The sequence below is a fragment of the Agaricus bisporus genome (assembly GCF_000300575.1).
Source record: "Agaricus bisporus var. bisporus H97 unplaced genomic scaffold AGABI2scaffold_3, whole genome shotgun sequence".
Lineage (NCBI taxonomy): Eukaryota > Fungi > Basidiomycota > Agaricomycetes > Agaricales > Agaricaceae > Agaricus > Agaricus bisporus.
The window spans coordinates 1,560,399-1,586,268 of record NW_006267366.1 but is presented as its reverse complement, the minus strand read 5'-3'; the positions used below and the strand labels follow the sequence as shown (position 1 = coordinate 1,586,268).

The following is a 25,870-nucleotide window of genomic DNA, read 5'->3' as shown; positions in this document are numbered from 1 at the left end:
GGGACTATCCAGGGGCTATCAGATCTTGTTTCTTCGTATAAATTTAGAGGAGCGGCTAGGAAGGCGCATCTACTAACATTCCTACTTCGGCTGGTAGTATCTTCGACCAAGTCGATCTCGAGAAGCTTGCAATGCCACGGGAAATACGGATCTCATGCTCCATGGAAGATTCTATACAAACAATCTCTACTGTCGAGGTCGTCGTTGAGAGTCATCCTGCCAATTAAGGCAATATGGTACAAGAGCAGCGGCTCTTCAGGCGCCTTCGAAGGGGTGCTTCTGGTTAGAGGGATATTTATCTTGCTCTATTCATTTTGTTGTCCCCTCTGGAAACGCCCCACTGACTATGCTCTAGGAATATTATCTAGATAGGCATCTAGATCGCTCTTTCAATTTCTATAACCCTTTCCCTATGTATACCGCTCGTGTTCACACAACAGAATTCGTAAGTTCAGCGACTTTCTCTTTTTTTGTGTGACTGACTTGGATCAATATTATAAACTTTTATCTTCGATAGACATCAAGCAAAGCAACATTTTTATCTAGGCAACCGGCCGTATTTGCTTTAGCGGCCTCGGTTTTGCTATGGACTTCCCGGATTAGACTATCAATGAGGACGAAGCCAACCCCGTTGTTCGAGGTCGCTCTATGTATATGGTCCCACCTTGGATGGAGAGCGTTATCGCTTCAAGCCAGATTGGTGATCTGTTGGCACCTCGTATTCCAGTTTCTATGAGTCTATGCGGGTTGATTTGATCACGTAGATGCCGAAGGAAGATTTCACTCACGGCCTTGCTGGGCGTTTGTGTGGCAGGCAGAAACTGCCAGAATTGAATGCATTCTATATCAGATAATCCCCACATCTGGCCTTTTTTTTTCGCGCGGTACGTTTCGGTGAATCAAGTACTCTTCGGCTGCACCTTTTTTGACGGAATGTGCATCGTAAGTTAGTACATCGTTTCCGGTCCTGTGTATGGAACTCATTACTTAGCAGGCCATTTATCTAGACCAGCTTACCCATGAGTAGCCTGCTTTCTAATATGTTGCTGATGTCTTCTAAGCCCGGTATCTCCCTGAATCAGTGCTCAATATCTGATCAACACTTTTCACAACAAAGATATGATTGAAATTGGAGCTGTCTACTTCGACATGGTTCTCGTGATGAAAGTGGTTTTATTTTCATCGTCCAAGATTGCTTCAGTGGCCCGATGAAGGATAATACGGACCGGACCCTCATCCCCGTTTTGGTTCTGCTTGAATGTCCTATAAGAACCCTCCAAGTCCTTCCCAGCCGTGCTTTGGTTCAGATTCGCGTACTTCTGCAGATCATTGTCCCTTCGCCTACCTGACTTCGGCGTGGGTCTGCAGCAGTTCAGGTCCATGACCTTGTTATTGGATCTGATTGAATACCTCAAGTTCATCGTATCTCATCGCATCTTCTATTTGCATTCGGATTGATGCACTTCCCCTATTTTCTGATCGACTCGCGATATTATCCCATCTAACGACCATCGTACATCTTTATCAGTCAATAACATCCCAGAGTATTCACGTCATTGGAACACTTCTGTGATTGATGCTTTTGCTCTCATCACCTATCCTAATACGATCCTGATCATCAACCAAGAGTCCCAAATATCATACGTCAAACCCTAGGATAATTGGTTGACCCATATTTTTGGTGCCGCGGGAAGAATTTTTGAACAATGTCCCATATTGACATCGACATCTCATCATATCAATCATACTTCAAGCTTCCAAGATCAAATGCGAACACTCCGCTTTCCTCGTGGCTTGTAGTATATCAGTCTTTGGGTCTCTTCTTTAGCCTTTTTTACTTCAGCACTAGGGCAAGATCCTCCGTTCGATTCTTTCTTTTTCTTTTTTCTCCTTTTCGGCTTTCTTCAGTGGGCTGGTTGGCCCGTAAATAAATACTTGCCACCCCAATTTTTCCTACCCGATATTACCTTCTTTTATTTCTACCATGCAGAGTGCCGTGATACCCGTCATTAATATATCGTGTTTCTGTGCAGTTCATGTCGTTCCATATATAAACTTTGCGAAGGCACAGATGGAGGTTCCTTAAATTTGAGATTTCAAGCTTCGTATCTCTTATTTCGTGTTGAAGTAGTAGGGTTGGTCAAAGAGGTGAGTGGTCAGGTAACTTACATCGATATAAAAACAATCTTATAGTATAGTTTTAGTACTGGTACCAATCGGCTTAGTCTTGAAAAATACGAGGTCGCAGCGACAATAGTAATCACTGAACTATTCCTAGTACGCTCCAGAAATTTGTACTGTGGAACTGTGGAAAACGCGTTCTATGCAAGACGTATTCGAGAGTTGATTTAGATATGTCTCTGTATTGACAGCAAGGTAACCTGACCATTCACAATCATATACAACAGAAGCACAAGCCTCGACACGAATACAGTCAACCAGGAGACTAATTATAAATACAACTAGGTATGTGGGAGTACATATGAACTCTATATATGCATCAGTATGGACATGAAAAACAAAGAGAGCAAAGAGAGCAAAGAAAGAGAGAGAGATTGAAGAAAAAAGTTCATTTGTATATATTCGGGTATTTGCGATCCGTTGGGTCCTGTGGTATCCAGCCACCTTCCAAGCCCATTTGATAACTCCATTCATCAGCAATTTCCGCCTTTACAGTACACGTCAGTGAAAGGGCGTTAAGGATTGAGGATAGTGAAACGTACCTTCCAGGTCCAATACACCCAGCCTTGCACAGCTTCACCAATCTCGACTTGAAGCTCCCAATAATGTCTTAACATATCTTTGTATTCATCTGAAAATCCCTTTCCCCCATCAGTTCCATTCCAACTCCCCGTCCAAGCATCACAACTATCATGAAAGACGCTCGTATCCGATGGGAAAGCAGTATTGTCCCATCTTGCACCAACGCCACGACCGTTGAGCCATTTAGCACAATCCGTAAGCGCTGTCGACCATTCACCTAAAACGGTCCAGTGATTGGAAGAAGCGTAGGAAACGTAGGAAGGGAGAAGGGTGGAACAAGCGAAAGAAACGTGTTCAGAAAAGGAGCGACTCAACTCGCCGTCGCTGAAAATCTGATACGCATGAGTGTCCATGAGAATATTATGTCCTCGGGGGGCGGCAAGGAAACCATCCCAGGGCTGGAGGGTTAGGAAGCCATCACCGATCATGACACCCAAGGGTCTGCTGCTATTAGGCTCGACAGCGCGAACGGCATCATAACCGTCAAGAAAGTATTGACGCATGCTATCAATCCAGATTTGACCGCGGAAACCTCCACCTTCGTTGAGCAATTCAATAACATCAACTGATCCGCCGACGGTTTGTGTGAGCCACCGAATAGTGTCAACGGTTCTTGTGACATGAGCTGGATTGAGTGCCCAAACAGGATTGGACGTGCGTTGACCCGAGTTGTCATAGCCGTTTTGAGAACCAGGTGCACCGTGGATATCAAGAATGACGCGGATGGAGTGTTTCTTGGCCCAGTCAAGGGCGCGAAGAAAGTAGGGCCATGCACCGGGAATATAAGGAGAGGGATCTATGGAGGTATTTGTGGCGGAGGCCGGGAGAGGAATGGACCAGTAACCAATGGGTATTCTGAAATAAAAATGAGGATTATTTTGATAGGGCAAGGATAAAGGGGGCACACCGGACGTGATTGAGGCCTGCAGCTTTGATGGCAACAAAGTCGTCTTCGGTAATCCACTGGCAGACACACGTCAGTTATAAATATAAGCCATGCCAGTGCTACGAACAGATTCCCAGTGGGCTTTCAGGAGTTTGCGAGCATCATCGGGGTCCATCAGTTGGCCCAGTGTGAATTCATCGACGATAGCATCGTTTCCGGTGTTCTCGAATACGCTGGGGGTGATCCAAGGCTGCGCCGGAGCATGTTAGCGTGTGAGTTGAATTGGACTCGGGCTGGGGGGACGTACTTCGAGAACAAGCCATCCACCTCTGGGAGTTGCGACGAGTAAGTCAGAGGGAATGATGAGGCAAGCCAGGGTAGATGTCAATCCACTTACAGGTTGACACCCCGTACTTTGATTTTCGAGTAATCAAAGGGGGTGATGGTGGGGGTCGGCAGAGATGGATTAGCCGGAGTGGTCTGGGTGGGCGGTGGGAGGGAGGGAGTAGCGAGTGGGACTTGTGGTCCGTGCGCCTGCTGTTTGAGTCGGAGGGCGCATTTGGAGGCGAAACACACCGGCAGCGCGCACAGGGCAGCAAGGCGCAGGACGAACATGGCGCACCAGTGCAACAACACTCGGAATATTATAATACATATCACAAATAATAATAAATAAATAAATAAATGTGCTGCACTTATTACCCCCACGACGTGGCTCTGCCTCCTCTCTCATGGACAGCCCGCTCATTCTCACCCACGACCACGACCCAGGCGTTGTTTTCAAATCCCTCTTTCCCTCCATGGACTCGCTACCCGACCCAGACAGCTCTATGTCCTACGATGCTCTCTTGTCGAGCTACCAGCGACTATCCCACTGCTACACTGACCTCTTTTCCCGAAATCGCGAGCTCTCCGAGGCTAACCGTGCCCTCCGCGAAGAGTGCAACACCTTCCGTGACAACTACTGGTCTCTGCGTTACAAGCACCAGGAAGTCGCAGACGACGCTATCAATGCTCGCATAGAGTCTTGGCGCCATGTCGTCCGACTCGAAGAGCTCAACAAAGAACTGCGACTTCTCAAGCAAGCTGATTCACAACCCATGTGTGTCTTTCACCTCAGCCCTACCTCGCCCTCTCCACAGTTTAATGAATTCCCTCTGCCACAGCTCTGGATCATTCAAACGCAAATTTACCGATGTCGAGTGTGATGATCAAGATGGAGGCTGTTCCGACTGGTCGGCTTCCAGCAGCACTCATTCGCGAAGTTTTTCCAATGATGCATTTAATACCCCCGCGAGCGCTTCTTCAAAACCCGCGTCGGCACCTATAATTAATGATGCCTCGGATGACGACAACACCTCATGTCGACTTGCAGAGTATTCAAACGAAATTCAGACTCCCAAACGTCGTCGTAGAACGCGTTCCACCATCGACGGGGACCAGCATGGCGCCCTGCCCAGCATAAACTGGAACTCGGAGGAAGGTCACAAGGTCACCTTACCAGATCCGGCTACGAAACGCCCCCCTACTCGGCTGCAGAAAATGCCTCAGACACGGACTAAGAAACCATCTAAGCGAAGACGCTTGCCAGTAGAAGATCAGAACGCCACTGCGGCCGCTGTTGCCGCAGCATTATCAGGAGCGGCAGCATCCAACTCTCCCCACTCTTCATCTCCTCCCCCCGATCGATCATCTTGATCTTCTCTGCTTTTAGGCCGCTATCTTTAAGAATGGCCGTCTATCCCGGTGTTCTCCACTTTCTCTCTTCACGTTGGACATATGGTCCTCGTTGTCCTCATATCTACCCCCTCCCACCACCGATTTTCATGCATGTTTCTACTCTATAACCTTTGCGTCGGTTGAATCCTCCTCGCCTATCAGCTTTTTCGCTTCCCAAAAGGAGGTGCTCTCTCCAAAAAATATTTCAGTGTAATTGCGCGCCATCCGATGTTGGTTGTGCTATTCGTCTAACCATCATTGTACTATAGACCTCGTATTTACTCTTGCCACCCTTATAATTAACCGTACTGTACTCTACCCCTTAAACTGGTTCTCTTGTGTTACTTATCTACGATCTTTGGTTGGATATATACCCGACAGTGCTCAGTCACCTTATCTCTCTTTGTATCTGCGCTTTAAGTAACAAGATAATCATCATCCGTCGACTCCGTTGTGAACACGGCACATATACCGTCATCCCCTGCACTAACAATAACAGATCCATTCAAACCCAGGGACGCATCTAGAACAGGTCCGCCGTGACCCGTATGCTCGCGCAGTAGTTTGCCTGTTCTAGCATCCCAAGTCTTCAGTGTTCTGTCAGCAGACGCGGAAACTAACAAATGGGATTGTGGTGGTGGATGAGTGAGTAATCTGGTGACGGCATCTTCATGCTGTAGAGTGCTCCGTAGTCTCATTGTGCTGAGATCCCAGATACAGGCTTTGCCATCTGTAGCACCTGTGACGACCACACCACGGCTTTCCGTACCGGTACCGGTTAGATCGACGAAGACGACCGATTCGATACTTTCGCCTTCGGTGTGACCACCTAGGGATTGGACTACCTCGCCTTTGGAGAGGGAGATGACTCGGATACCGCCTGCTGCACCACCGACGATGGCGAGTGTGGAGGAAGGGTTGACACCGAGGGAGGTTATTCCGTCGAGATTGAATCGGGCGTCGGAGGAGGTGAGTTTGAAGATGGGTGTGTCGGAACGAGGGTCCCAGAATATGAGGGTGTTTTCTGCGTCGGCTGAGATGATGTGTTTTCCTGGAGGAGATTGTGAGTTTGGGTTTTGATGTTGGTGAGGGTGGGGGAATGGGTTTTACCGTCGGGTGTGAATTCACCGCAATTGATGGGACCTACATGTCCGGCGAATACTTGCATCGTCTTGCCAGATGGTACTGTTGGGGTTGGGTATAAGTTTTATGCGACATCTTGCTTATCTTTATGAACGTACATTGCCAGAGCCAGAGAGTCGAGTCATTGGATCCTGCGAGAAGTACATATCCTTTCGGATGCCATCTTAGGAACTGAATTGTGCAATGATATTATGAATGAACCGCCGACAATAGTCAAATCAATCACATACCATAACTTCATCAGGCCCTTGCAGTTCCGTTATGAATTCCCAAGTCCGATAATCATCTTTCCCTTTTTCCTTGGCTACTCTTCTCCATATCCGTACTTTACCATCCATACCACCAGTAGCAATGATTTCTCCATCATGACTCCAAGCTACTGCAGTAACACTATCTGTGTGTCCAGTCAATTTGACAATTATCTCGCCATCGGTTATATCCCATATATATCCGAGATCATCTTCGCCTCCGGATGCAGCAAGAGGTTGTGTAGGATGACATGAGACGGCGAATACGGAAGTTTTATGTGATTCGAAGTGTTGAACGGAATTGTCTTGTATTTCTATATCATCTGTATCTGCGGCGGTTGAACTACCACCACCGATTTGTGGAAGATCGCCGACTTGATCGTCATCGTCTTCCATAGGTTCGTCACCATCTTCGGCAAATTCTACTTGAATATCGTCTTCGGTTATGAAGTGATCTTCTCTGTTGTCGTCATCGAGATTAGGGTCGTCTTGATTATGTCGGTCTGCTGACATGATTGTGAATGTAGGGGAAGAAGGGAGATGAGTTGGATGACGCGTCTTTTCCCCCCCGGTAGGGTATATAAATTTCTGAGGATGAGATTGCTGAATAACAAAGTGAAAAAGAAAATTAGGCAAATTGATAGTTATGCTACTATATCGGGTAATCCTACAACCCTTTCCGGGGACTCCAGTGAAATGACACACGCGAAACGCGACTAACAAACACAACATTTGAGAAAGAATGGCGAACACATTACCCAAAAATTCCTAGTAATCCAATAAACCAGCTCAAAAACTGCTTATTTATGTCGGGGAAAGCATGACCGAAGAGATGACCAAGCAACACAAGTACATATAACATCACACAGCCTTTCCCACTGTCACTTCCACGTCAGAACTCCGTCGATACTCTTACCTTACTTGGCCTCACACACATTCCCTATAATGAAGCTGGCTCTTTTCTTTATTTCGGCGTTCGTAACAGCTGTTTCTGCGTCGAATGTACTCGATTTGGACCAGAGCAATTTTGATAAAGTTGTTGGAAAGGGTAAACCTGCTTTGGTCGAGTTGTGCGTAACTCTTTGTTATTGAATGCAACTTACCGTTGTTGACTTCCTTTTATATAGCTTTGCTCCGTGGTGGTACGCGTTCTTGTTTCTTTTCGATGTTGTTGAATAACTTGGATGACCTTATATAACCACTTGTGTGCAGTGGACATTGCAAGGTATGTACTCGAACACATATCCATATATGAAAATTCTTATGAAAATAGAACCTTGCGCCTACATATGAACAACTAGCAGACGCATTCGCCCACGCAAAAGACAAAGTTATCATCGCCAAAGTAGACGCTGACGGTGCTGGAAAGCCGATAGGCAAAAAATATGATGTCAAGGGATATCCCAGTACGCCATTTCTAAATAAATTCAAACGTGTTTAGATTCGGTGGGTTTAACGTCGGCGTAAAATTCTAGCACTGAAATGGTTTGATGCTGCTGGAAAAGACGAGAAATATGAAAGTGGCAGAGATCTTGACAGTTTGGCTGACTTGTGCGTTTTCGTCCGATTTCCTTTGAGGTTTTTGTTGACAATGGCGGATTTTTTTCTTTTTTACTAGTGTCACTCAAAAATCGGGTGTTAAATCTAATATTAAACCCCCTCCACCACCAGAGACAACTATTCTAGATGCTGATAATTTCGACAAAGTAGTCCTGGTACGCACGCGTCTTTTGTGGATGTTTCTGTCTAAGCTAATGGCTGAGATTTGTGTTTAGAACCCGACTAACAATGTTCTCGTGTCCTTTACCGTAAGCGCTGTTCTAGTTATGATTCGTGGTATGCGGGTCACCATGTAACACTTCTTCGACGAATTAGGCTCCTTGGTGTGGTCACTGCAAGAATCTCAAACCTACTTACGAACAAGGTAGGTCTGGTAAAGGTCTATCCATACCCTCACATGGCTTAATATACGCTTCTTAGTCGCGAAAACTTTCAACCCAGAAGGCAATGTAAGCTTCTAAATCTCTCCTTACCCAAACTTGAAATGAACTCCCAACTTCTAGTGCATTGTGGCCAACATTAACGCAGATGACGAGATGAACAGGGATATTGCGAAGAAATATGATGTCTCTAGTTTCCCTACAATCAAATTCTTCTCGGCAGATAATAAGGATGGTATCGCATATGAAGGAGGGAGGTCAGAAGCGGATCTCGTAAAGTACTTGAATGAAAAGTGTAACACACAACGACAAGTTGGTGGTGGCTTGAACGAAAAGGTACGCTTTCTTGGATGCTTACTCACCGCGAGTAACGTGTTAACCATGTTTTATTCTCTCAAGGCTGGTCGCCTACCAGCGTTTGATGCACTTGCGCACAAGTTCTATGCCGCTGCTGCAAATTCTCGTCAAACGATTCTGAATGAAGCGCGCACATTGGCTAAGATTGCTACCCATGGTGTAGATCATTATTTGAAAGTCATGGAGAAAGTAGTGGCGAATGGTGATGGTTATGTCGCGAAAGAGATGAAGCGGTACGTTTCATTGTTTCATTAACCGTGTACCATCAATATTTCGTTGACGCGGTTCATTCTTCTTAGCCTTGGCTCCCTTATGGGGAAAGGCACTCTTGCCCAATCTAAAATCGACGAACTTCAAATCAAGATCAACGTTCTTCGCTCGTTTGTGGAGGAACCTAAGGCTGCTAGAGATGAAGCTGAGCTTTAAGTCTAGTGGGTTTATGTAGATACCTGGATTTTTTGTTTCATTAATTCTATACTTGCTCTTTCTCAAATATGCAACCTTGACCGCGGGCAACACACTTTACGTAGTGGACACACTGGAAAGGTAATGACATGTGCATGGTAATCGCTGACGAAAAAATTCCGGGTCATGAACGTCAGTATTTTCGTCGAACGTTCTGAGAACAAACTTCTTGACCAAGGAAACCGCGCCAAGAGATTAATCTACTAAATAAGTCCAATTTGGTGTGTGGCATGGGAAATCGGTTGGGGAACTTGACAATGGAGATGGATATACATGTTATTCCTCAAATCACGATTCAAAGATCGTATCAGATACTATGATGCGGAAATGATGATGATGCAATCACCTTATTCATCGGCGTTCTCTTTGGTTGGGTGGGTGCCTCGAGGCAGACTGTGAAGGGATGCGAGGTTACACGTTGTGGAGATGTGAATAAATACGGAATTTGGACTTGAGAGCTGACGCTCTATTCCGATTTCTTGCTTTTCTTGCTTTCCAAGAGTTGCTATTTTGTTACTTTGCTAGGGAATCAGAAAGTAGTCGCATCCCCTAAGATAGGCTTATGGAAGTTGTTATACTTATTGCATGGGAATTCGGTTTCGGTAAGTCCAAGAGATTTTTTCTGCTGAGGTATATGCATTGATATGTGTGCGTATATAGTCGCGAACGAAGAAACAAAAAAAAGGGAAAAACACAATCGAATGTATCGGCAAAACGAAGCTGCCAACCGGTGGTCAGCTGGTTGATACCACTGATCCAAGTAGACGCCTCACGGAAACCACGGAGCGAAGTGTAACTATGAGAAGTCGCGAACCGTCGGAAGAATTTGAACCACCAATAGTGATCGAACGACTGCACATGAAGGAACGGAGTTCAGTTGTAAAAGGAAGGGACAAGGCGTGAAGATGGCCAAGATTAGGGCTTTATTGGCATTGTGCCACCTCGTGTATGGCCCTACAGGACATGAGGGACCCCACGGATACTGATATATATATGTAAGGCTGAGTAAACCCTGATCTCTTGTGCCTCTCACCCCTCATTTCAATCCGTATCCTCAAATCTTGAATGTGCTCTTGTAATCAGTTTGTGTCCTGCCTTTGATTTTGTTTAGTAATTCTGGAATTTGATCATGGTACGCAAATCGACGTAGCTTCTGTGTGGCGTTGCCCTGATATCAAGTTTCTCATTTTTTTTTCACACGGCGATAGATGTTTAATCTGCATTCTCGAGGCATGCGAGTGCCTTTCTCTGACGAACCGGTTACGGAGCCCTTCATTCCTCCCAACCCAGAGGATGAGATGGAGTCGTGTGGGCTCATGGACGACGGACCTGTGATACCTGATTTCCATTCACGGCCAGGTGGATGGCATAACTACCACCAGCCAGGGATACCCGACGTCAGCCACCTGTCGCCTAATATCCCCAAGAAGGCAGTCGTACCTTCTAAAAACCGTCCAGTCATACCAACCAAACAAGACATGGAATGGAAGTCTGAGGAATCGGAATGGGAAACTCCAACGAGCGAGAGTCGTACTTTTACTTTGAAGATGTACCGATATCGACCGAGACGTAAAGATTGGAAACATGTTTCTTCTCCGAACAGAAGACCAGATTTCGGACGAGACGAGATTTTACCAATGTCCGTGCGGATCCTTACGTGGAATATTAACTGTGACAGGAGGGTCTGGCAAGATCGTATCGAAGGAGCGTTGCGTCACCTGGAGGAAATTATAACGAGATATAAAGACGAGGAACAAAAAAATGGGCACAAGGGAGAGGCGTGTGTGATTATGTTGCAAGAGGTTACGAAAGATATGCTCGAGCAATACATAGTGATGGACAAGTGGGTGCAAAGCAGGTTCGCCGTCGTTCCGATCGAACACGAGAAATGGCCCAAGCAAGCATATTTTGGAAACGTGACGTTGGTTTCGAGGGACTTGGATGTGCATAGTGCGGAGATTGTCCATTATGGATTTTCGCGCAACCAGCGGACGGGTCTGGTTGTTCGAATACGGATGTCTTTGACGGGCAAGGAGGACGATAGCCATGTCATCGTCTTTGGCAACACACACTTGGAATCGCTGGCAGCGGGGGAGATGCTGCGCCCTGGACAGCTCAAAGACATGGCAGATATACTCAAAACAGAGGACGTGGAAGGAGGAGTGATTGCCGGAGACATGAATGCGACTGACGAGTCGGACAAGGTGCTGGGACGTAAATTGGGCCTGAAGGATGCCTATAAGGGGAAAGATTCTGATCCGAAGGGATTCACGTGTGGACACTACCGACTGCAGAAAAACGATATTCCGCCGGGGCGGTTGGACAGGGTATATTATCTACCAAAACGCAAGTACAAGGTGGAAGAGCCTGCAGTGTTTGGCAAGGGCCTCACGGTGATGACGCCGGAGGAGGAGGAGCATTCGCTGTCAGACCACGCTGGCCTTGCGACGGTGTTGCACGTGACGGGATAGGTGCGGAAATGATCGCACGAATGCGTTTGTTTGTACGCGTAAACAGAGAGAAAATAAATGGCATGGCGTTATTTAACCCACCCACCGTTCTTCCCATCATCATTTCTGTCTCCTGTCCCCACTCCTCCTCCTCCTCCTCACAATGAAGGCTGCCCTCTTCTCTCTCGTATTCGCCGCCTCGGCTTTCGCCCAGAGCTTCACCATCAACACCCCGTCAGTCTTTTCCTCCGACACGTCTTTTCCCCTTTACTCACCTCCAACAGTGCCAACGTCGCCCAATGCCAGCCCCTTCAAATTACCTGGTCGGGCGGAAATCGTAAGCTGAACCCTACTACTCTCTAGAATGGCTGCTCACGATTTTCTTTCAGCTCCCTATTTCTTGGTTCGTTTATATTTCACATGGTAACCGTAACTCCCTCGGCTAATCAGAATTCTTTGCATCTTTTTGTGACCGAATAGACGTGAGTCCATTTTTCTACGGCGCTCTAACGCCACCTCATGCATTTTTTTCAGCGTCAACCCTGGTTCTCAGCCTAACGGTCCTCCCCTGGTCAACCTCGGTGAACAGAACGGCACTAGCTTCAGCTGGACTCAGGTCAACGTACAAGCCAGTGAGTTTTACTTCTGTTCTCACTCAGGAAATACCTTTCTCATGTGTTTTAGATACTCAAATTGGCTTCAGTCTTCGTGACAGCAGCGGTGCGATAGCCCAGACTGCTGCAGTAACCGTCAACGACTCGGGTATGCTTGTTGTAGTCTCAATAACGCCATGTTTCTTATGAAGTGATTCAGGTGACAGCGGCTGTCTAGGCCAAACGCCTTCCGGTTCAGGTGGCACTGCTGCTCCCCCTCCTGCTACTACCCCTACAGGTGGCGCAGGTGGTGGTTCTACTGCTGGTGCTACTACAAGTGGTGGTGCTTCTTCCGGCGGTTCCTCTACAAGCAGGACATCTGCTGGGTAAGTAAAATTGCGATAATTCGTTATCACTGATTGACGTTCACTTCAGCAGTGGTACCACCACTGGCAGCGGCGCTTCCACTACCACGTCACCAAACGGTGCTTCGGCTAACGTTGTACAGGTCGGTGCTGCCGGAATCATTGGTGCCGCCATCGCTGCCCTTCTGGCGTAAAATTATGATTAGGTGCTCTTATTAGTCATTTGGTACTGGGCATGTGGAATGGACGCCTTATCATTTGTGTGTGTGCTCCGGCACGTAGTCTGTACCGTTCACTCTTTTACGTCCATGTGACTTTGCTTTTTTAATTGGCAGAACTTGACTGCTTTCGCTTTTTGTTGTTATTACTGACCTTTTTGGATGATTGTTTCTACGCGCCATTTCTCCACTTCACTTTGGGAATACATTTCAAATATGCGTTATCCATTGAATACCCACTCGTTCTTTGTAATTCCATCTTCATACTGTCTGTGCATGTTGCTGGATATAAGATGATCCGGATCCATGTATCTCACATTGGTCCAACGAAGAAGGGTGACTTTAATACTACTACTGCGATCATTGATGCTTCGCACCCCTCAAGGAGCCTCACCGATATCGAGGACGAAGCCCAGTCTGGCCCCGTACATAATACTGGCAAGAAAGTGGAGGCATATACATACATACATATATGCTTGCTTGTAAGTTGCGTACTAGTATGTTTTGGCGCCGATGCAGGGGTGAATTATCTCGCTGACATAATGATCTTGGCTTGGTTAACGGCAGTAGCAGTAAAAACCATGCAGGAATCATCGTCCTCATGGTAATTGTAGGTGAGGTGTTTATCAAATAGACACCGAGTGCCAGAAGGTTGTCCTCGTGGTGAACGACACCACTTAGAACGTTGCGCGCGGATGGGAACTCTTTCATAACTATAACTCCAGCTCTATCCACGTCACTCCAACGCGCCCCAAAGGATACCCTTCTAACCATCTAAGATGTCTACTTGGTTTGTGGATGGCATCAAGAAAATCAGGCGGGATGACATTATAATCGGGTAGGCAGCCATCATTTATGCGTTCATTGTCTCTTCTTTTCGCTGCGCTGTTCTGACGGGTATTGATGGGCTTTTGAATGTAGGCTTATTGGGCCATCGGGGTCCGGGAAAAGTCATGTATGGGAATGGAACTGAGTTTGGGCCCCCCAAGCCTCATAAAGTAAATTCATACTTACGTTTTCTTTTCATTCCAGTTTATGGATTTGTTGACGCAACAACCGGGGCTTCGCGTTGGTCATTCCTTGGGCAGCACTACTACTCGAATTAGTGCCGTTAGGGTGAAGCATCCTTATTATGGAGATCGTGTGGTGGTAGTTGATACTCCTGGTTTCGACAATGCTACGAGGTCATCTGCGCAAGTCTTCAATATGACGAATAATTGGCTTCGAAAGACGTATGTTTCATTTTCAATGCACGATATCGACCCCCCTTGCCGACTCTCGAAACCACTTGAAAATAACCTCATTATTTACTAGGTACAAGAAAAATTATAAAATCAACGGTCTCATCTATCTTCACCGCATCACCGACAATCGAATGACCAATCCTTTGGAGAATTTTCACATATTCAGAGATTTATGTGAGGATTTCGCCATGACTCAAATCGTGCTGGTATCCACCATGTGGGACGAATTGGTTGTGCTCGACGATGGTTCAATGAGAGAAAAAGAACTACGGGAATGTTTCTGGAAACCCTTCATTGATAAAGGTTCAAGAATCGATCGACTTTTGAATAGTCATGATTCTCGAGAGGCTTGGCGGATTGTTGATCAACTTATACGGCAAAATGAAGCTAGGTCGATCAAGAAATTACAACGAGATTTAGAAGATCTAGGGGAGTCTTTATTGGAATTGTGTTCTGGTAGGGGTTTGCAATCTTCTTTGGAGAGAGCTCTGGCGAGACAGAGAGAAGCTGTGAGGCAAGTGCTTGCTCAGAAACGAAGACCGGATGATCCTGCAATTATTAAGAAGTTGATGAAGGAATATAACAAGAGTGAAGAGCAAACTCGAAAGGCTTTGGAGGATATCAGAAAGGCGAAGGTCGTCATGGGATCGGAGATATTGAATGTGTTTTGTGGGAAAGAAACGCATGCGGTGGGTGTGTTCTCACTCTAAAGAATGAGTTGTCGTTGATAGGTCATGTTGTTCACAGGATACAATCAAGCTCGTATGAGAGAGGCACTTGATTGTTTGATACGAGTCACAGACACACACGACCTAGCACCAAGGCAACAGATGTATATCAACAAAGGACTGACACCTTATTAGGATTTTACTATCCCCTCGCCCCGTAATTATCGAGGATCTTCGTTCTTAATTTCTTCCCCGATCTTGTATTCATATGTTCAGGCCCAGCGACTTTATATGCTTTGACAATATCATCGACAGCAGTCCGGCTCCTTATCATATCTCGACATCATTTCGTAAATGACTAACAGATCTGTTGTGACGAGGGAATACATATGCACTGAAATGTGAAAGAGGTTTCGATGCGATCTGAGGTATATAGAAGACGTCAACGATCGGTGGGACTACGGGATAGCTATCAGGTATGCACACTAGCCTTCGTTCCCACCCGTAAATAGCCCCCACACTCAACTGTAGACTCAATAAGTGAAGCGAAAATAGAACCGTGGAAGAAGTACGTTGATAGATCAACATTGTTGTCGAGCACATACTATTTATTCATTGTTCAGAAGAACAAAGCAAACAGACTTTGGGTAATCAAACCTCGAGCGGTCGTTCCGAGAGCATTTATTCAAAAATCAAAAGAACAGAAAGCCTGAGACTCAGTCGTCTCGATTAAAGCGCAACTACCACCCTCTTGCAGCATAGTCCTCCAGGATATCCGCTGTAGTCTCTTCCATCGCCCTATATTTAAGTTCAGGCCCAAGAATTTTGAGTCCTTTCGCATTATCATAGACGAGGAGGTAGTCTCTCTTGACATCTGGACATCCCTTTGGCAGATAGCCACCGATGTCCTTATGGTGAGGAAACTCGTGTGTCTTGAGAGGAGAGCGATGCGTTGACGCGATATCAACTGAGTGTTGAAAACGTTAGCGACGGTTTACAATCTATGAAAATTTCGGACATACTCCAGTCTTGATATGTAAATGGACCTAGTAATAGCCAAGAGCGTTCAAAAATATACGTGGACGGGGAATACGAATACTAACCAGCAGAGATAAGTAGCCTCTCACCTCCAGCATCGGGCTTTTGTAGGGCAAGCATATGAGCGAGAGCGAGATCTCTTACATCAACCCAACATGCGGCGAAGCTGGCAGATTCGGGTGTCGCAGGGGTCGCAATAACATTATCCCACCACAGTTTTGTGCTTCCGTTTTGTTCGGAGGGTGATCTGAAGTTGTTGAGAGCAGGCTTGACAATACCATATCCATATCTTTCAGCTTTCTTTGTGACATGTCAGGTTTAGATATGACGTACGCCAAAGACCTAGTCATGCGGATTCAATATCAAATCCTTCATTACAGAAAAGGATAGAAAGAGCAACGTACATAGGAAGGAATGATGGCACTAACATCCCACGAGATGTCCTTTTTATGCGCATCATAGAAACTCCAGAACGCTGTAAAGGAGAGCAATCTTAGTATTACCATTGAAATTTCTTTAGGCAACAAACCTTTTTCGGCATACACCTTCGAAGTCATATATTTATAAAATGTATTCGCCTCTCTACCCAACCTCTCGACTTCTTCCACTGCAACGGTGTTCCAATGGGTTTCATTCATAACCGTGGTCTGAGTGACGGGAGAAAAGATGGTAGCTGTAGACGATGTCAATATGATTCGCTTTAATATATTACTGAGAATAAAATTTAAAGTCATCGTCGTCAGTAGTTAGAAAGAACGCAAAAGAGAAGAAAGACTAATATACCCGAATTTCAGGGCACTCTCGAGAACACCAAGCGTGCCGGATACGGCTGGTTTAATCACTTCCTCAGGATCATCTGCAAATTTGAATGGGGAAGCTGTATGAATGACAGCATTCACATCTTTGACGGCATCATCAAAAGCCCCGTTCTATTCAAGTCGAAAAACGGCAAGTTGGCAGTCAGCACGCTTGCTTTGCTGACGAAGATGCTTACTGAAGTCATGTCCTCAACCACCGAGAATTCTAATTTGCCCGCTTCAACAAAGTCTGAGAATCTTTCCCTCAAGTCTTTGGATCTATCCAATGCGCGAATAGTGCCTCTGACAGAGTAGCCCGCGTTCAGCAGTTGATCAACAATCCGCATAGCGACATATCCATTTGCGCCTGTGACGAGTATTTTCGAGGGTGCTGTGGTTATACCCATCTGAAGCTGTAACCAGAAGGGCGCAGAAATCGGTCAACTGGTGAGATCACTTGTCGCAGCGATGAAAAGAGATTACTTGAGCGCACTCAAAGAGTAATTGGTAGAGCTGACGGTATAGAGGTCAGAAAGCGCGTTAATCAACGGTGGCAATTTTACAGGCCCTACTTATACTAGGTTAAAATTTGTGCCATAGATAAGCAGAAAAACACTCGGCAACTGATCACTGCGAGACCCACGGGGCCGGAAATTTACTACCCGTTAGCAGTGCGCGAAGTACATAAATTAGATCAGGTCGGAATCAAAGGTTTACAATTTTGTGTGAATATTTCTCACCTTTTCCCCAGTTAAACCTCGTTCGCGTGTCATATCAGACAGCCGGGTCATCAGACTGACGCGGAGACAGCGCGGAGAGGTGATTCGGACAAAAAAGGGATATCTTGTTGCGTTCTTTTCGCCGCTCTCCACCTTGTTCGCCTCACGCTGGATCTAGCTCATCAAAGTTTTTCGGCGTACGGAACGCGAGCATTAGATGGTGAACCAGTGGTGAACTTGGTTTCTCCTTTTACAGCGATTCTTAACATTTCCTTTATTGAACGGCCATTGTTTCTATTTTTATTCCTTATATTCTTGTCTCTTTGAGATCTTTGCCACTTTTACTGTACTTCCGCGTCCGAATATACGGTTCAACTTTAAAATAAAAATAATATATATGCTTCCTCTCTTACTGTACAGTTTTTCTTTCCCGCAGTTGTAACTGACATACTTATGACCTGAACTTATTAAATTCCGTACCGCTGATCGACAAGTTGACAACATCATCAGCCGTCTCGATTAAAGCGTCGCTACTACCATCCTCTCGCAGCATAGTCCTCCAGGATATCCGCCGTAGTCTCTTCCATAGTCCTATACTTGAGTTCAGGCCCAAGAATTTTGAGTCCTTTCGCATTATCATAGATGAGGAGGTAGTCTCTCTTGACATCTGGACAACCCTTTGGCAGATAGCCACCGAATTCCTTATGGTGAGGAAATTCGTGTGTCTTGAGAGGAGAGCGATGTGTTGATGCGATATCAACTGAGTGTTGAACACGTTAGCAGCAGTTCACGATCTATGAAATTTTCGGACATACTCCAGTCTTGATATGTAAATGGACCTATAATAGCCAAGAGCGTTCAAAAATATACGTGGATGGGGAATACGAATACTAACCAGCAGAGATAAGTAGCCTCTCGCCTCCAGCATCGGGCTTTTGTAGGGCAAGCATATGAGCGAGAGCGAGATCTCTTACATCAACCCAACATGCGGCGAAGCTGGCAGATTCGGGTGTCGCAGGTGTCGCAATAACATTATCCCACCACAATTTTGTGCTTGCATTTTGTTCGGAGGGCGTTTTGAAGTTGTTGAGAGCAGGCTGCAAAATATAACATCTCAGCTTTCTTTATGACACGTCCATTTTAGATGTGACATACGCCAAAGATCTAGTTATGCGGATTCAACGTCAAATTCTTCACTACAGAAAAGGATAGAAAGAGCAACGTACATAGGGAGGAATGATGACACTAACATCCCACGAGATGTCCGTTTTATGCGCATCATAGAACCTCCAGAACGCTATAAAGGAGAATAACCTAAGCAAGTAGTACCATAGAAATTTCTTGAGGCAACAAACCTTTTTCGGCATACACCTTCGAAGTCATATATTTATAAAATGAATTCGCTTCTCTGCCCAACCTCTCGACTTCTTCCACTGCAACGGTGTTCCAATGGGTTTCATTCAAAACCGTGGGCTGAGTGACAGGAGAAAAGATGGTAGCTGTAGACGATGTCAATATGATTCTCTTCAATTTATTACTGAGAATAAAAGTCATTGTCGTCAGTAGTTGTAAAGAACGTGAAAGGAAAGAAAGAATACCCGAATTTCAGGGCACTCTCGAGAATATTAAGTGTGCCGGATACAGCAGGTTTGATCACCTCCTCAGGGTTATCTGCAATGATAGTGACGGGGGAAGCTGTATGGATAACACCATCCACATCTTTAACGGCATCATCAAAAGCCCCGTCCTATCCGAGTGGAAAAACGGCAAATTAGCAGTCAATACGATTGACTTTGCTTCTCACGAAGGTGCTTACGCTACCCATGTCCTCGACTACCGCAAATTCTAGTTTCCCAGCTTCAACAAAGTCTGAGAATCGTTCTCTTAAGTCTTTGGATTTATCCAATGTGCGAATAGTGCCTCTGACAGAGTAGCCCGCGTTCAGCAGTTGATCAACAATCCGCATAGCGACATATCCATTTGCGCCTGTGACAAGTACTTTCGAGGGAGCCGTAGTTATGCCCATGACTAGGAAGGATGAAAAAAGACAAGTATCATGTGGTTCCGTGGGACTGCATTAAATACCACTGGTCTGTGTCGTTGCATGGCCTTCGTGGTCACAATATCGTCCGTTCGGTCTTTAGATACCCGCGAGGGTGATGCCTAAGACTGAGTCACAATCAGCATTCCTAACTGGGGTAAGACGCCAAGAAGAAGTGCTTCGATCGAGTGCGGCCGGGGTAAGTTCTAAGTTCGTCTCATTTTCAACGGATGCAGTGACCTTCTTCGTGCGAGTCAAAGCTTGCGCCATGGGGTAAGAAGAAAAGCTAAATACAGTGCATTCGATGGAATTTGATGGCCATCAACCTATATCGTTGCGCCCTTAGTACTAATACTGTGTTTTATCACTTGAGGACTGCAACTACGAAGAACCTCAGTTAACTCCTAAGCTCCTCTTACTTGTACATACCATTACCACCCTTTCGCCGCATAGTCATCAAGAATATCTTTCGTAGTCTCTTCCATAGTCCTATACGTGAGTTCAGGTCCAAAGATTCTTAGCGCTTTAGAATTGTCATAATTGAGCAAATGATTCTTCTCGATATCAGGATAACCTTTTGGTAGATAGCCGTTGAATCCCTCGTGGTGAGGGAATTGATGAGTTTTCAAAGGAGAGAGATGGGTAGATGCAATATCGACTATATTGAAAGAAATGTCAGTTCTTTCATGATACTCTATGTACTTATGAGGGAACGTACTGAAGTCTTGCCACACGAAGGGACCTAAACGGAAGGCATCGTAAGAGCGACATTCGCGCCATACGACGATATTAATGAAAAAAACACTAACCGACAGATACGATCAATCTTTCGCCACCAGCATCAGGCTTTTGTAGCGCAAGAACATGAGCCAAAGCCACCTCTCGAACATCAACCCAACAATTGGGATAATTGACGGATTGAGGCGTTCCTGGATTAGCAATAACATTATCCCAAAACACTCTGGTTGACGCGTTTTGGTGAGCTGGGTTTTCAAAATTGTTGAGCGCAGGCTAGAATTTTGATTAGGATTGTTATTTTCCGAGAATAGGGAGAATGACATACTCCAAAGACCTGTGGTTAAACGAAGATTAGATATATATAGAATTCTTGGAATGAATGAACGCACAAATGGAGGATTGATAACAGTGATATCCCAACGACTTCGCTCCTTGTTTGCTTCATAGAATTCCCAAACCGCTAATGAGAACGAATTACTTTGGCCTTTTTTCAAACGAGATAAAAGTTTGTTTTTCTTACCTTTTTCAGCAAGAATCTTTGAAGCTCGATATTTCTGATGCGAAGTCGCAGCTCTACCCAACCTTTCAACTTCTTCCAGTGTAACAGTATTCCAGTTCGATTCATTCAAGACCGTAGGTTTAGTAACAGGAGCAAAAATGGTTGCTGTTGAAGAAGTAAACACGACCCGGTTCACTCTGTTACTAAAATGTAGTTGAATCGATATTGGTGACACTTGAATGGGTAAGAAAGAAAGCATGTACCCGTGTTTCAATGCGCTTTTGAGGAGACCAAGAGCACCAGATACAGCAGGGTTGATTACATCTTGAGGGTCATCCGCATCGACAACAACCGGAGAAGCCATATGAAGAACACCGTCGACATCTTTGACAGCATCGTCAAAGGCCCCTTCCTAGAAAATCCCCATCGCCAAATTTCAATTCCGCTACAGAGGAGATGAGAAGTGTTACTTACGATGGTGACATCCTTGACCACTATAAATTCCAGTATCCCACTTGCAACCCAACTCGAAAATTTGTCGTTCAAATCTTTCGTTTTGTCTAAGCCGCGAATGGCACCTCTGACAGAATAGCCTGCTTTCAACAAGAAGTCGATAACCCACATGGCGATGTAACCATTAGCGCCTGTGATGAGGACTTTCGAGGGTGCGGCGGTTACACCCATCTTGAGTATGAGGACAAGCAGGAAAGGATAGTGAGCGGCTCATATCAGTGTAGATATTAGTACATGATTTAGTGATCATCGTTTATCATAAAGTCGTGATACTCGGCGTTGTGATTTCACCTTGCCCATGCCGAGTGAAGTCTTATGGGCGCCGCCTGAGTTATAAGTAGACCATTATGACGCAAGTTTGGATTGACTTCCGCTGAAAATTAGTAAATTAACTTGAATGATTCCGTAAGGTCTGCATAAGTTGGACGGAAAAACAGTTACTTGTATAGAACAGACAAAGCTGTCGAGAGCTTTGATTTAAATTACTGAATGGTGGCGAAGCCCGAGGTAAATATCCAGAGAAGACTTGTTTAAGCTGTTTTGATTTGACTGCAATCCTTGGTTATGAATCTCAGATCCAAGACGACGCGACACGCGAAAATTTTCCGGTTCCGCATGTCATCCAATGCGGATATTTGAAAAGATTACGACGCATGTGTTCCCGGTTTGCTGTCCACATTCTAGCCTTTCAGTCGCCTCTCGAACTCTCGCCCCCCTGTGTCTCCGAAGTTTTCGCCCAACGCGGCTTAATTTTAAGTCGATTGGCTTGAAGAACTAGAAATTTATCGTTGAGTGTATTAATTGCGTCATCGACAAATTGCTGCTGATTCTGTTGTTTGACTCCAGGGCCTTTCACAATTACATTCCCTGCCTGTGACAATGACTGCAAAAAAGTAAAAGTGAGAAACTGAATATGAGATAAGATGGTAATATGTCGTGCCTCACGCATCCGCTCAACCTTTGCTACTTCAGAGCCCAATTTCAGCCACTGGATAACTGGATCACGTTCTTCTTGTGTAAACTCTCTGATTCTTCGATCTTTTGCCAATTGGTCAAGATAACGGACACTAGCTGCAGCTAGAGTGGTAGCAGCACCAGGCAGATTGATTGCCCCCTCGATATATTTGCGGATAGATTCACCAAGTACTTTGTGGGGCTCAAGAGAAAATCTCGCCTTTTCTACAAAGGGCTTATCGAAGAGCATATTAACGACCTCCTGGTTGGTTTGAGGGCGCTGGCCCATGGCAGAACGGACACCCATGAACGCTTGTTCCATTACCTCAGAGCCGTCCGTGAACCCTTCTGACCAGATATTACCCTACGTAAAAAGGATATAAATGAATCGTAGCATATATAATGAAGGGACATACCGCTGTGTTACAGGCTTCGAGGATCATGGTGTGTAACCTTGTGCCGGACTTTGTTTCGACTTCGTATTGTGCAAGGTAAAGGGGTATTAGGATGGGATAGGCGGCAAACTGAGGATACAATCAAGCATTATAAGAATGGTATGCATGTGGTACGAACGAGGTTTGATTTGAGGGTGGATGGGATGAGGTGGAAGTTCGGTTCAATTGTCGCTTCCGCATTTGAGAGATCACCCGCAATGTCAAGGATGGAAAATGGGGAGATGTTGTAAGGGATGCACGCGATATCGACGCCGTGTTGCCTTAGCAGGCCTTTAGAGAAGGGAACGCTTTTAGTTAAGTTTGGGTGAGCTGGTGCGAGGTTGGCTGATGACAGGACTTTGTAGTCTGAGCCTGTAGAGTAATGATGAGTATGTGTCTATACAACCTGGTATTGGCTCAAGTACCTGGAACATAACTATGCCATAAAACGACCGGTCATTGAGAACTGAGGATGGGAAAAGTGAAAAGGCGTACGCATGTTGTATCTGAGCAGAGGCTTGCCGCTTTAGGAACCAAGAATTGTGTTAGGAACGCGTCGAGAACACTTGGATTTGAGACGTACGTCAATGCCTTTGATTGAGACTTGTCCTTGAAGTTCGACATCGAGGATCCAGGCAGGAAAATAGACTGGTTGCAAACGAACGGGTTTGAGAGGCGTGAAACCAAAATTCGGGAAAGCCCAGCAAAGTATAGACTCGATGAATTTCTTTCTCATGAGAAATGCAGCAAACGGCGCAAGCATATGTTGAGCATAGCCAGGCGGTATTTCGAACGGGTATGCTAGGACGAACGGTGAGCGCGTAAAGCGTGGTAGCAGCTAGCGGGGTACCTCTGAGGTTGCGGATTGAATATGGGTTGCGCGGGGCCGACTGGACCGACTGGGCTGAGAATGCCCTGCGCCACGGAGTCTTGGCCAGCCGTTTACCTGCGCATATCATCTCGCCTTTTTCTTTTCTGCGCGACTCAGGCGAGAAGAAGGATCCCGCTATTTGGCAGCACCCTCTAGACCAAACACAATGTGTCATTGACACGTACATGCGACGAATCTGCAGTTGTAATATTTCTGCATCTCACTCTCCTTTCCGTTTCTCTTTCTCTCATGTTCAGGCTACCTCTGCTCGCTCTGCTCACCTTCATTACCCTCGTCGCAGCCGCAGACTTTTACAAAATTCTCGATGGTACGTCGTCCACCGCCTGGAATCCCAATCATTAATGACGCTTTCCATCCATGGTTAGTTGACAAATCCGCCTCCGACAAAGATATTCGGTGGGCATACAAGAAGCTCAGCAAAAAGTTCCACCCAGACAAAAACAAGGATCCTGACGCCGAATCCAAGTTTATCGACATTGCTCATGGTATGGCTTCGAATTACCCGAGGTTTTCATCCCGTCTTTCAACTTCATATCAGCATATGAGGTTCTTTCCAATCCCGAGGTACGTGTTACAAAAGTCACCTTTTATCTCGTCTCTCATTAGTCGCCAGAAACGTCAAATCTATGACCGATATGGTGAAGATGCATTAAAGGCACATGAAGGTGGCCACCAGACAACAAACCCCTTTGACATGTTTGCTAGTTTCTTTGGTGGTGGTTGTGCGTCAAATCTCCAGTATTTTTGCAAACATGTTCTCATTTCCACCAGACAGAACGGAACAAAAGCGTAAAGGACCTACATCGGTCTCAGAGTTCGAGGTACCATTGGCGGATATGTATGTATCATTTAAATATCCCTTTCCGTTTGGTGCTAATCATTACTAGGTATGGAGGCGCTAGTATTGATGTATGTTCACTACCTTATTCTTCGTGTTCTCCTCTCATTCATCAACTCAAAGTTTCAAGTACGGAAACGGGTTCTTTGCGATCACTGCCGAGGTTCTGGTGCTGCTTCGGACAGCGATATCCATACGTGTACCGGTTGTAACGGTCATGGTGTCAAACTAGTGAAACAACAAGTCTGTAGTTCTATGTTATCAAACTGTCGACCAGCCGCTGACATGTTTCTGTTCTCAGGTGTTTCCAGGAATGTTTGCCCAAACCCAGGTGTCATGCGATGAATGTGGCGGGCGCGGAAAGACCATCAAGGTTCAGTGTCCTCTTTGCGGTGGCAACAAGGTCATCGAACATACCCAAGAACTCCACCTTGAAATCACACCAGGCATGCCAGAAGGTCATGAAGTCGTTTTTGAAGGCGAAGCCGATGAAAGTCCAGATTGGGAGGCCGGTGACATCGTCATTCGCGTTAGGAGTAAGAAGGACGCGGGTAATTGGCGAAGGAAGGAGAGTAGCTTGTATTGGAAGGAGACAATCGGTATTGACGAGGTAAGAGTCCTTCCCACTTTGTCCTGTTTGACAATCTGATTATCGTCTTCAGGCACTACTGGGCTTTGAGAGGAACTTGACACATCTAGACAAACATATTATTACACTCTCTAGGCAAGGTGTTACTCAGCCAGGTACGAGTTTAAATAATAATCTGTCATCGAGTCCGCCTGTTGACGATTGCGCAGGCTTCGTCCAAGTTATCAAGGGTGAGGGTATGCCCGACCTCGAAAAGTCGACGCACGGGGATTTGTTTATAGAGTATAATGTGGTATTGCCCACTGATATTTCATCGCAGATGCGTAAAAGTGAGTCATCACCTCGTAAAGGTACAGAGTCGCTTTTTAACGTCTTTGTCTGTAGAATTAATGGAGGCGTTCCATGGAATCAATGGGCATGATGAGTTGTAGAGTTTCATTGTAATTTATCTATGGGGGTACTGGATATCTTATTATTGCTGACGCTCATTTAAAGTTTTAATCGTTCGTAACCGTGTTAAACGCCCTATTCAGTTCTGCATACGGTTGGCTGATGTTGTGACCAAGACGACCTCTTGATCGATCCCTCACCTCCTCTCCATACTAAGTAACTCGACGCCGTTGTCCTTATTTGAAAGCAAAAAAAAAAATGTCTCTGATCATCGTATACTTAGAATCAGCCGCCTGCTGCTGCATGGTGATTCCCGAATCCCGGATCGTCATGGATTGAATTGAACGACCGCTATTTTTATACCTGGGA

General features: G+C 45.7%; 11 protein-coding genes across 11 annotated transcripts; 5 read left to right on the top strand and 6 right to left on the bottom strand.

The window, feature by feature from the left end:
- Window positions 1-2,569: 2,569 nt before the first annotated feature.
- Window positions 2,570-4,265, bottom strand: AGABI2DRAFT_184098 (hypothetical protein; the record flags this gene model as incomplete). Its single annotated transcript, XM_006459324.1, has 6 exons — window positions 2,570-2,668; window positions 2,724-3,618; window positions 3,671-3,726; window positions 3,777-3,899; window positions 3,957-3,978; window positions 4,047-4,265. Coding segments are annotated over 6 exons (1,414 nt in total), but the record flags the coding sequence as incomplete, so codon positions are not given.
- A 117-nt stretch (window positions 4,266-4,382) lies between these two features.
- Window positions 4,383-4,834, bottom strand: AGABI2DRAFT_184097 (hypothetical protein). Its single transcript, XM_006459323.1, has one exon. The coding sequence runs from the start codon at window positions 4,684-4,686 to the stop codon at window positions 4,516-4,518; it is 171 nt and encodes a 56-aa protein (XP_006459386.1). The 5' UTR covers window positions 4,687-4,834; the 3' UTR covers window positions 4,383-4,515.
- On the bottom strand, window positions 4,835-7,334 carry AGABI2DRAFT_218550 (hypothetical protein). Its single transcript, XM_006459322.1, has 4 exons — window positions 6,742-7,334; window positions 6,610-6,682; window positions 6,479-6,553; window positions 4,835-6,419 (listed from the first exon to the last, which is right to left on the bottom strand). Exons 1-4 carry the CDS (start codon window positions 7,270-7,272, stop codon window positions 5,785-5,787), a joined length of 1,314 nt encoding a protein of 437 aa, XP_006459385.1. The 5' UTR covers window positions 7,273-7,334; the 3' UTR covers window positions 4,835-5,784.
- A 305-nt stretch (window positions 7,335-7,639) lies between these two features.
- AGABI2DRAFT_191372 (hypothetical protein) lies at window positions 7,640-9,573 on the top strand. The gene is made up of 12 exons (XM_006459321.1): window positions 7,640-7,829; window positions 7,887-7,901; window positions 7,972-7,984; window positions 8,033-8,165; window positions 8,235-8,310; window positions 8,378-8,474; window positions 8,535-8,567; window positions 8,635-8,683; window positions 8,740-8,768; window positions 8,823-9,035; window positions 9,099-9,289; window positions 9,356-9,573. Exons 1-12 carry the CDS (start codon window positions 7,705-7,707, stop codon window positions 9,480-9,482), a joined length of 1,101 nt encoding a protein of 366 aa, XP_006459384.1. The 5' UTR covers window positions 7,640-7,704; the 3' UTR covers window positions 9,483-9,573.
- A 1,162-nt stretch (window positions 9,574-10,735) lies between these two features.
- Window positions 10,736-12,071, top strand: AGABI2DRAFT_191371 (hypothetical protein). Its single transcript, XM_006459320.1, has one exon. It carries the CDS (start codon window positions 10,754-10,756, stop codon window positions 11,990-11,992), a length of 1,239 nt encoding a protein of 412 aa, XP_006459383.1. The 5' UTR covers window positions 10,736-10,753; the 3' UTR covers window positions 11,993-12,071.
- Window positions 12,072-12,134: 63 nt separating this feature from the next.
- On the top strand, window positions 12,135-13,123 carry AGABI2DRAFT_134839 (hypothetical protein; the record flags this gene model as incomplete). Its single annotated transcript, XM_006459319.1, has 8 exons — window positions 12,135-12,205; window positions 12,256-12,308; window positions 12,361-12,374; window positions 12,452-12,453; window positions 12,506-12,603; window positions 12,656-12,733; window positions 12,785-12,950; window positions 13,000-13,123. The coding sequence occupies 8 exons, from the start codon at window positions 12,135-12,137 to the stop codon at window positions 13,121-13,123; spliced, it is 606 nt and encodes a 201-aa protein (XP_006459382.1).
- A 934-nt stretch (window positions 13,124-14,057) lies between these two features.
- Window positions 14,058-15,101, top strand: AGABI2DRAFT_65309 (hypothetical protein; the record flags this gene model as incomplete). The annotated part of the gene is made up of 3 exons (XM_006459318.1): window positions 14,058-14,102; window positions 14,180-14,379; window positions 14,462-15,101. Coding segments are annotated over 3 exons (885 nt in total), but the record flags the coding sequence as incomplete, so codon positions are not given.
- A 698-nt stretch (window positions 15,102-15,799) lies between these two features.
- On the bottom strand, window positions 15,800-17,301 carry AGABI2DRAFT_116357 (hypothetical protein; the record flags this gene model as incomplete). The annotated part of the gene is made up of 8 exons (XM_006459317.1): window positions 15,800-16,026; window positions 16,082-16,105; window positions 16,163-16,397; window positions 16,431-16,439; window positions 16,502-16,572; window positions 16,627-16,808; window positions 16,881-17,026; window positions 17,092-17,301. 8 exons carry the CDS (start codon window positions 17,299-17,301, stop codon window positions 15,800-15,802), a joined length of 1,104 nt encoding a protein of 367 aa, XP_006459380.1.
- Window positions 17,302-18,146: 845 nt separating this feature from the next.
- AGABI2DRAFT_65374 (hypothetical protein) lies at window positions 18,147-21,575 on the bottom strand (the record flags this gene model as incomplete). Its single annotated transcript, XM_006459316.1, has 7 exons — window positions 18,147-18,373; window positions 18,429-18,452; window positions 18,509-18,731; window positions 20,782-20,852; window positions 20,913-21,094; window positions 21,155-21,303; window positions 21,366-21,575. 7 exons carry the CDS (start codon window positions 21,573-21,575, stop codon window positions 18,147-18,149), a joined length of 1,086 nt encoding a protein of 361 aa, XP_006459379.1.
- A 304-nt stretch (window positions 21,576-21,879) lies between these two features.
- On the bottom strand, window positions 21,880-23,751 carry AGABI2DRAFT_191370 (hypothetical protein; the record flags this gene model as incomplete). Its single annotated transcript, XM_006459315.1, has 8 exons — window positions 21,880-22,287; window positions 22,345-22,722; window positions 22,775-22,882; window positions 22,932-23,164; window positions 23,218-23,228; window positions 23,288-23,316; window positions 23,376-23,593; window positions 23,643-23,751. 8 exons carry the CDS (start codon window positions 23,749-23,751, stop codon window positions 22,093-22,095), a joined length of 1,281 nt encoding a protein of 426 aa, XP_006459378.1. The 3' UTR covers window positions 21,880-22,092.
- A 161-nt stretch (window positions 23,752-23,912) lies between these two features.
- Window positions 23,913-25,532, top strand: AGABI2DRAFT_65345 (hypothetical protein; the record flags this gene model as incomplete). Its single annotated transcript, XM_006459314.1, has 10 exons — window positions 23,913-23,991; window positions 24,050-24,169; window positions 24,223-24,248; window positions 24,298-24,403; window positions 24,456-24,522; window positions 24,572-24,593; window positions 24,646-24,765; window positions 24,824-25,132; window positions 25,185-25,266; window positions 25,321-25,532. The coding sequence occupies 10 exons, from the start codon at window positions 23,913-23,915 to the stop codon at window positions 25,530-25,532; spliced, it is 1,143 nt and encodes a 380-aa protein (XP_006459377.1).
- Between the last annotated feature and the right edge of the window lie 338 nt (window positions 25,533-25,870).

What these genes read in the sequence shown, in the direction of transcription:
- AGABI2DRAFT_191372 (XM_006459321.1), top strand. Translation starts at nt 7,705, where the DNA reads ATGAAGCTGGCTCTTTTCTTTATTTCGGCGTTCGTAACAGCTGTTTCT. An exon ending in TGATGTCAAGGGATATCCCA is followed by an intron (nt 8,166 to 8,234) that starts GTACGCCATTTC and finishes GTAAAATTCTAG; the next exon opens with CACTGAAATGGTTTGATGCT. An exon ending in ATTTCGACAAAGTAGTCCTG is followed by an intron (nt 8,475 to 8,534) that starts GTACGCACGCGT and finishes ATTTGTGTTTAG; the next exon opens with AACCCGACTAACAATGTTCT.
- AGABI2DRAFT_218550 (XM_006459322.1), bottom strand. Translation starts at nt 7,272, where the DNA reads ATGTCAGCAGACCGACATAATCAAGACGACCCTAATCTCGATGACGAC. An exon ending in GACTCTCTGGCTCTGGCAAT is followed by an intron (nt 6,554 to 6,609) that starts GTACGTTCATAA and finishes CAACCCCAACAG; the next exon opens with TACCATCTGGCAAGACGATG. An exon ending in CGGTGAATTCACACCCGACG is followed by an intron (nt 6,420 to 6,478) that starts GTAAAACCCATT and finishes AATCTCCTCCAG; the next exon opens with GAAAACACATCATCTCAGCC.
- AGABI2DRAFT_191371 (XM_006459320.1), top strand. Translation starts at nt 10,754, where the DNA reads ATGCGAGTGCCTTTCTCTGACGAACCGGTTACGGAGCCCTTCATTCCT.
- AGABI2DRAFT_184097 (XM_006459323.1), bottom strand. Translation starts at nt 4,686, where the DNA reads ATGGCGCCAAGACTCTATGCGAGCATTGATAGCGTCGTCTGCGACTTC.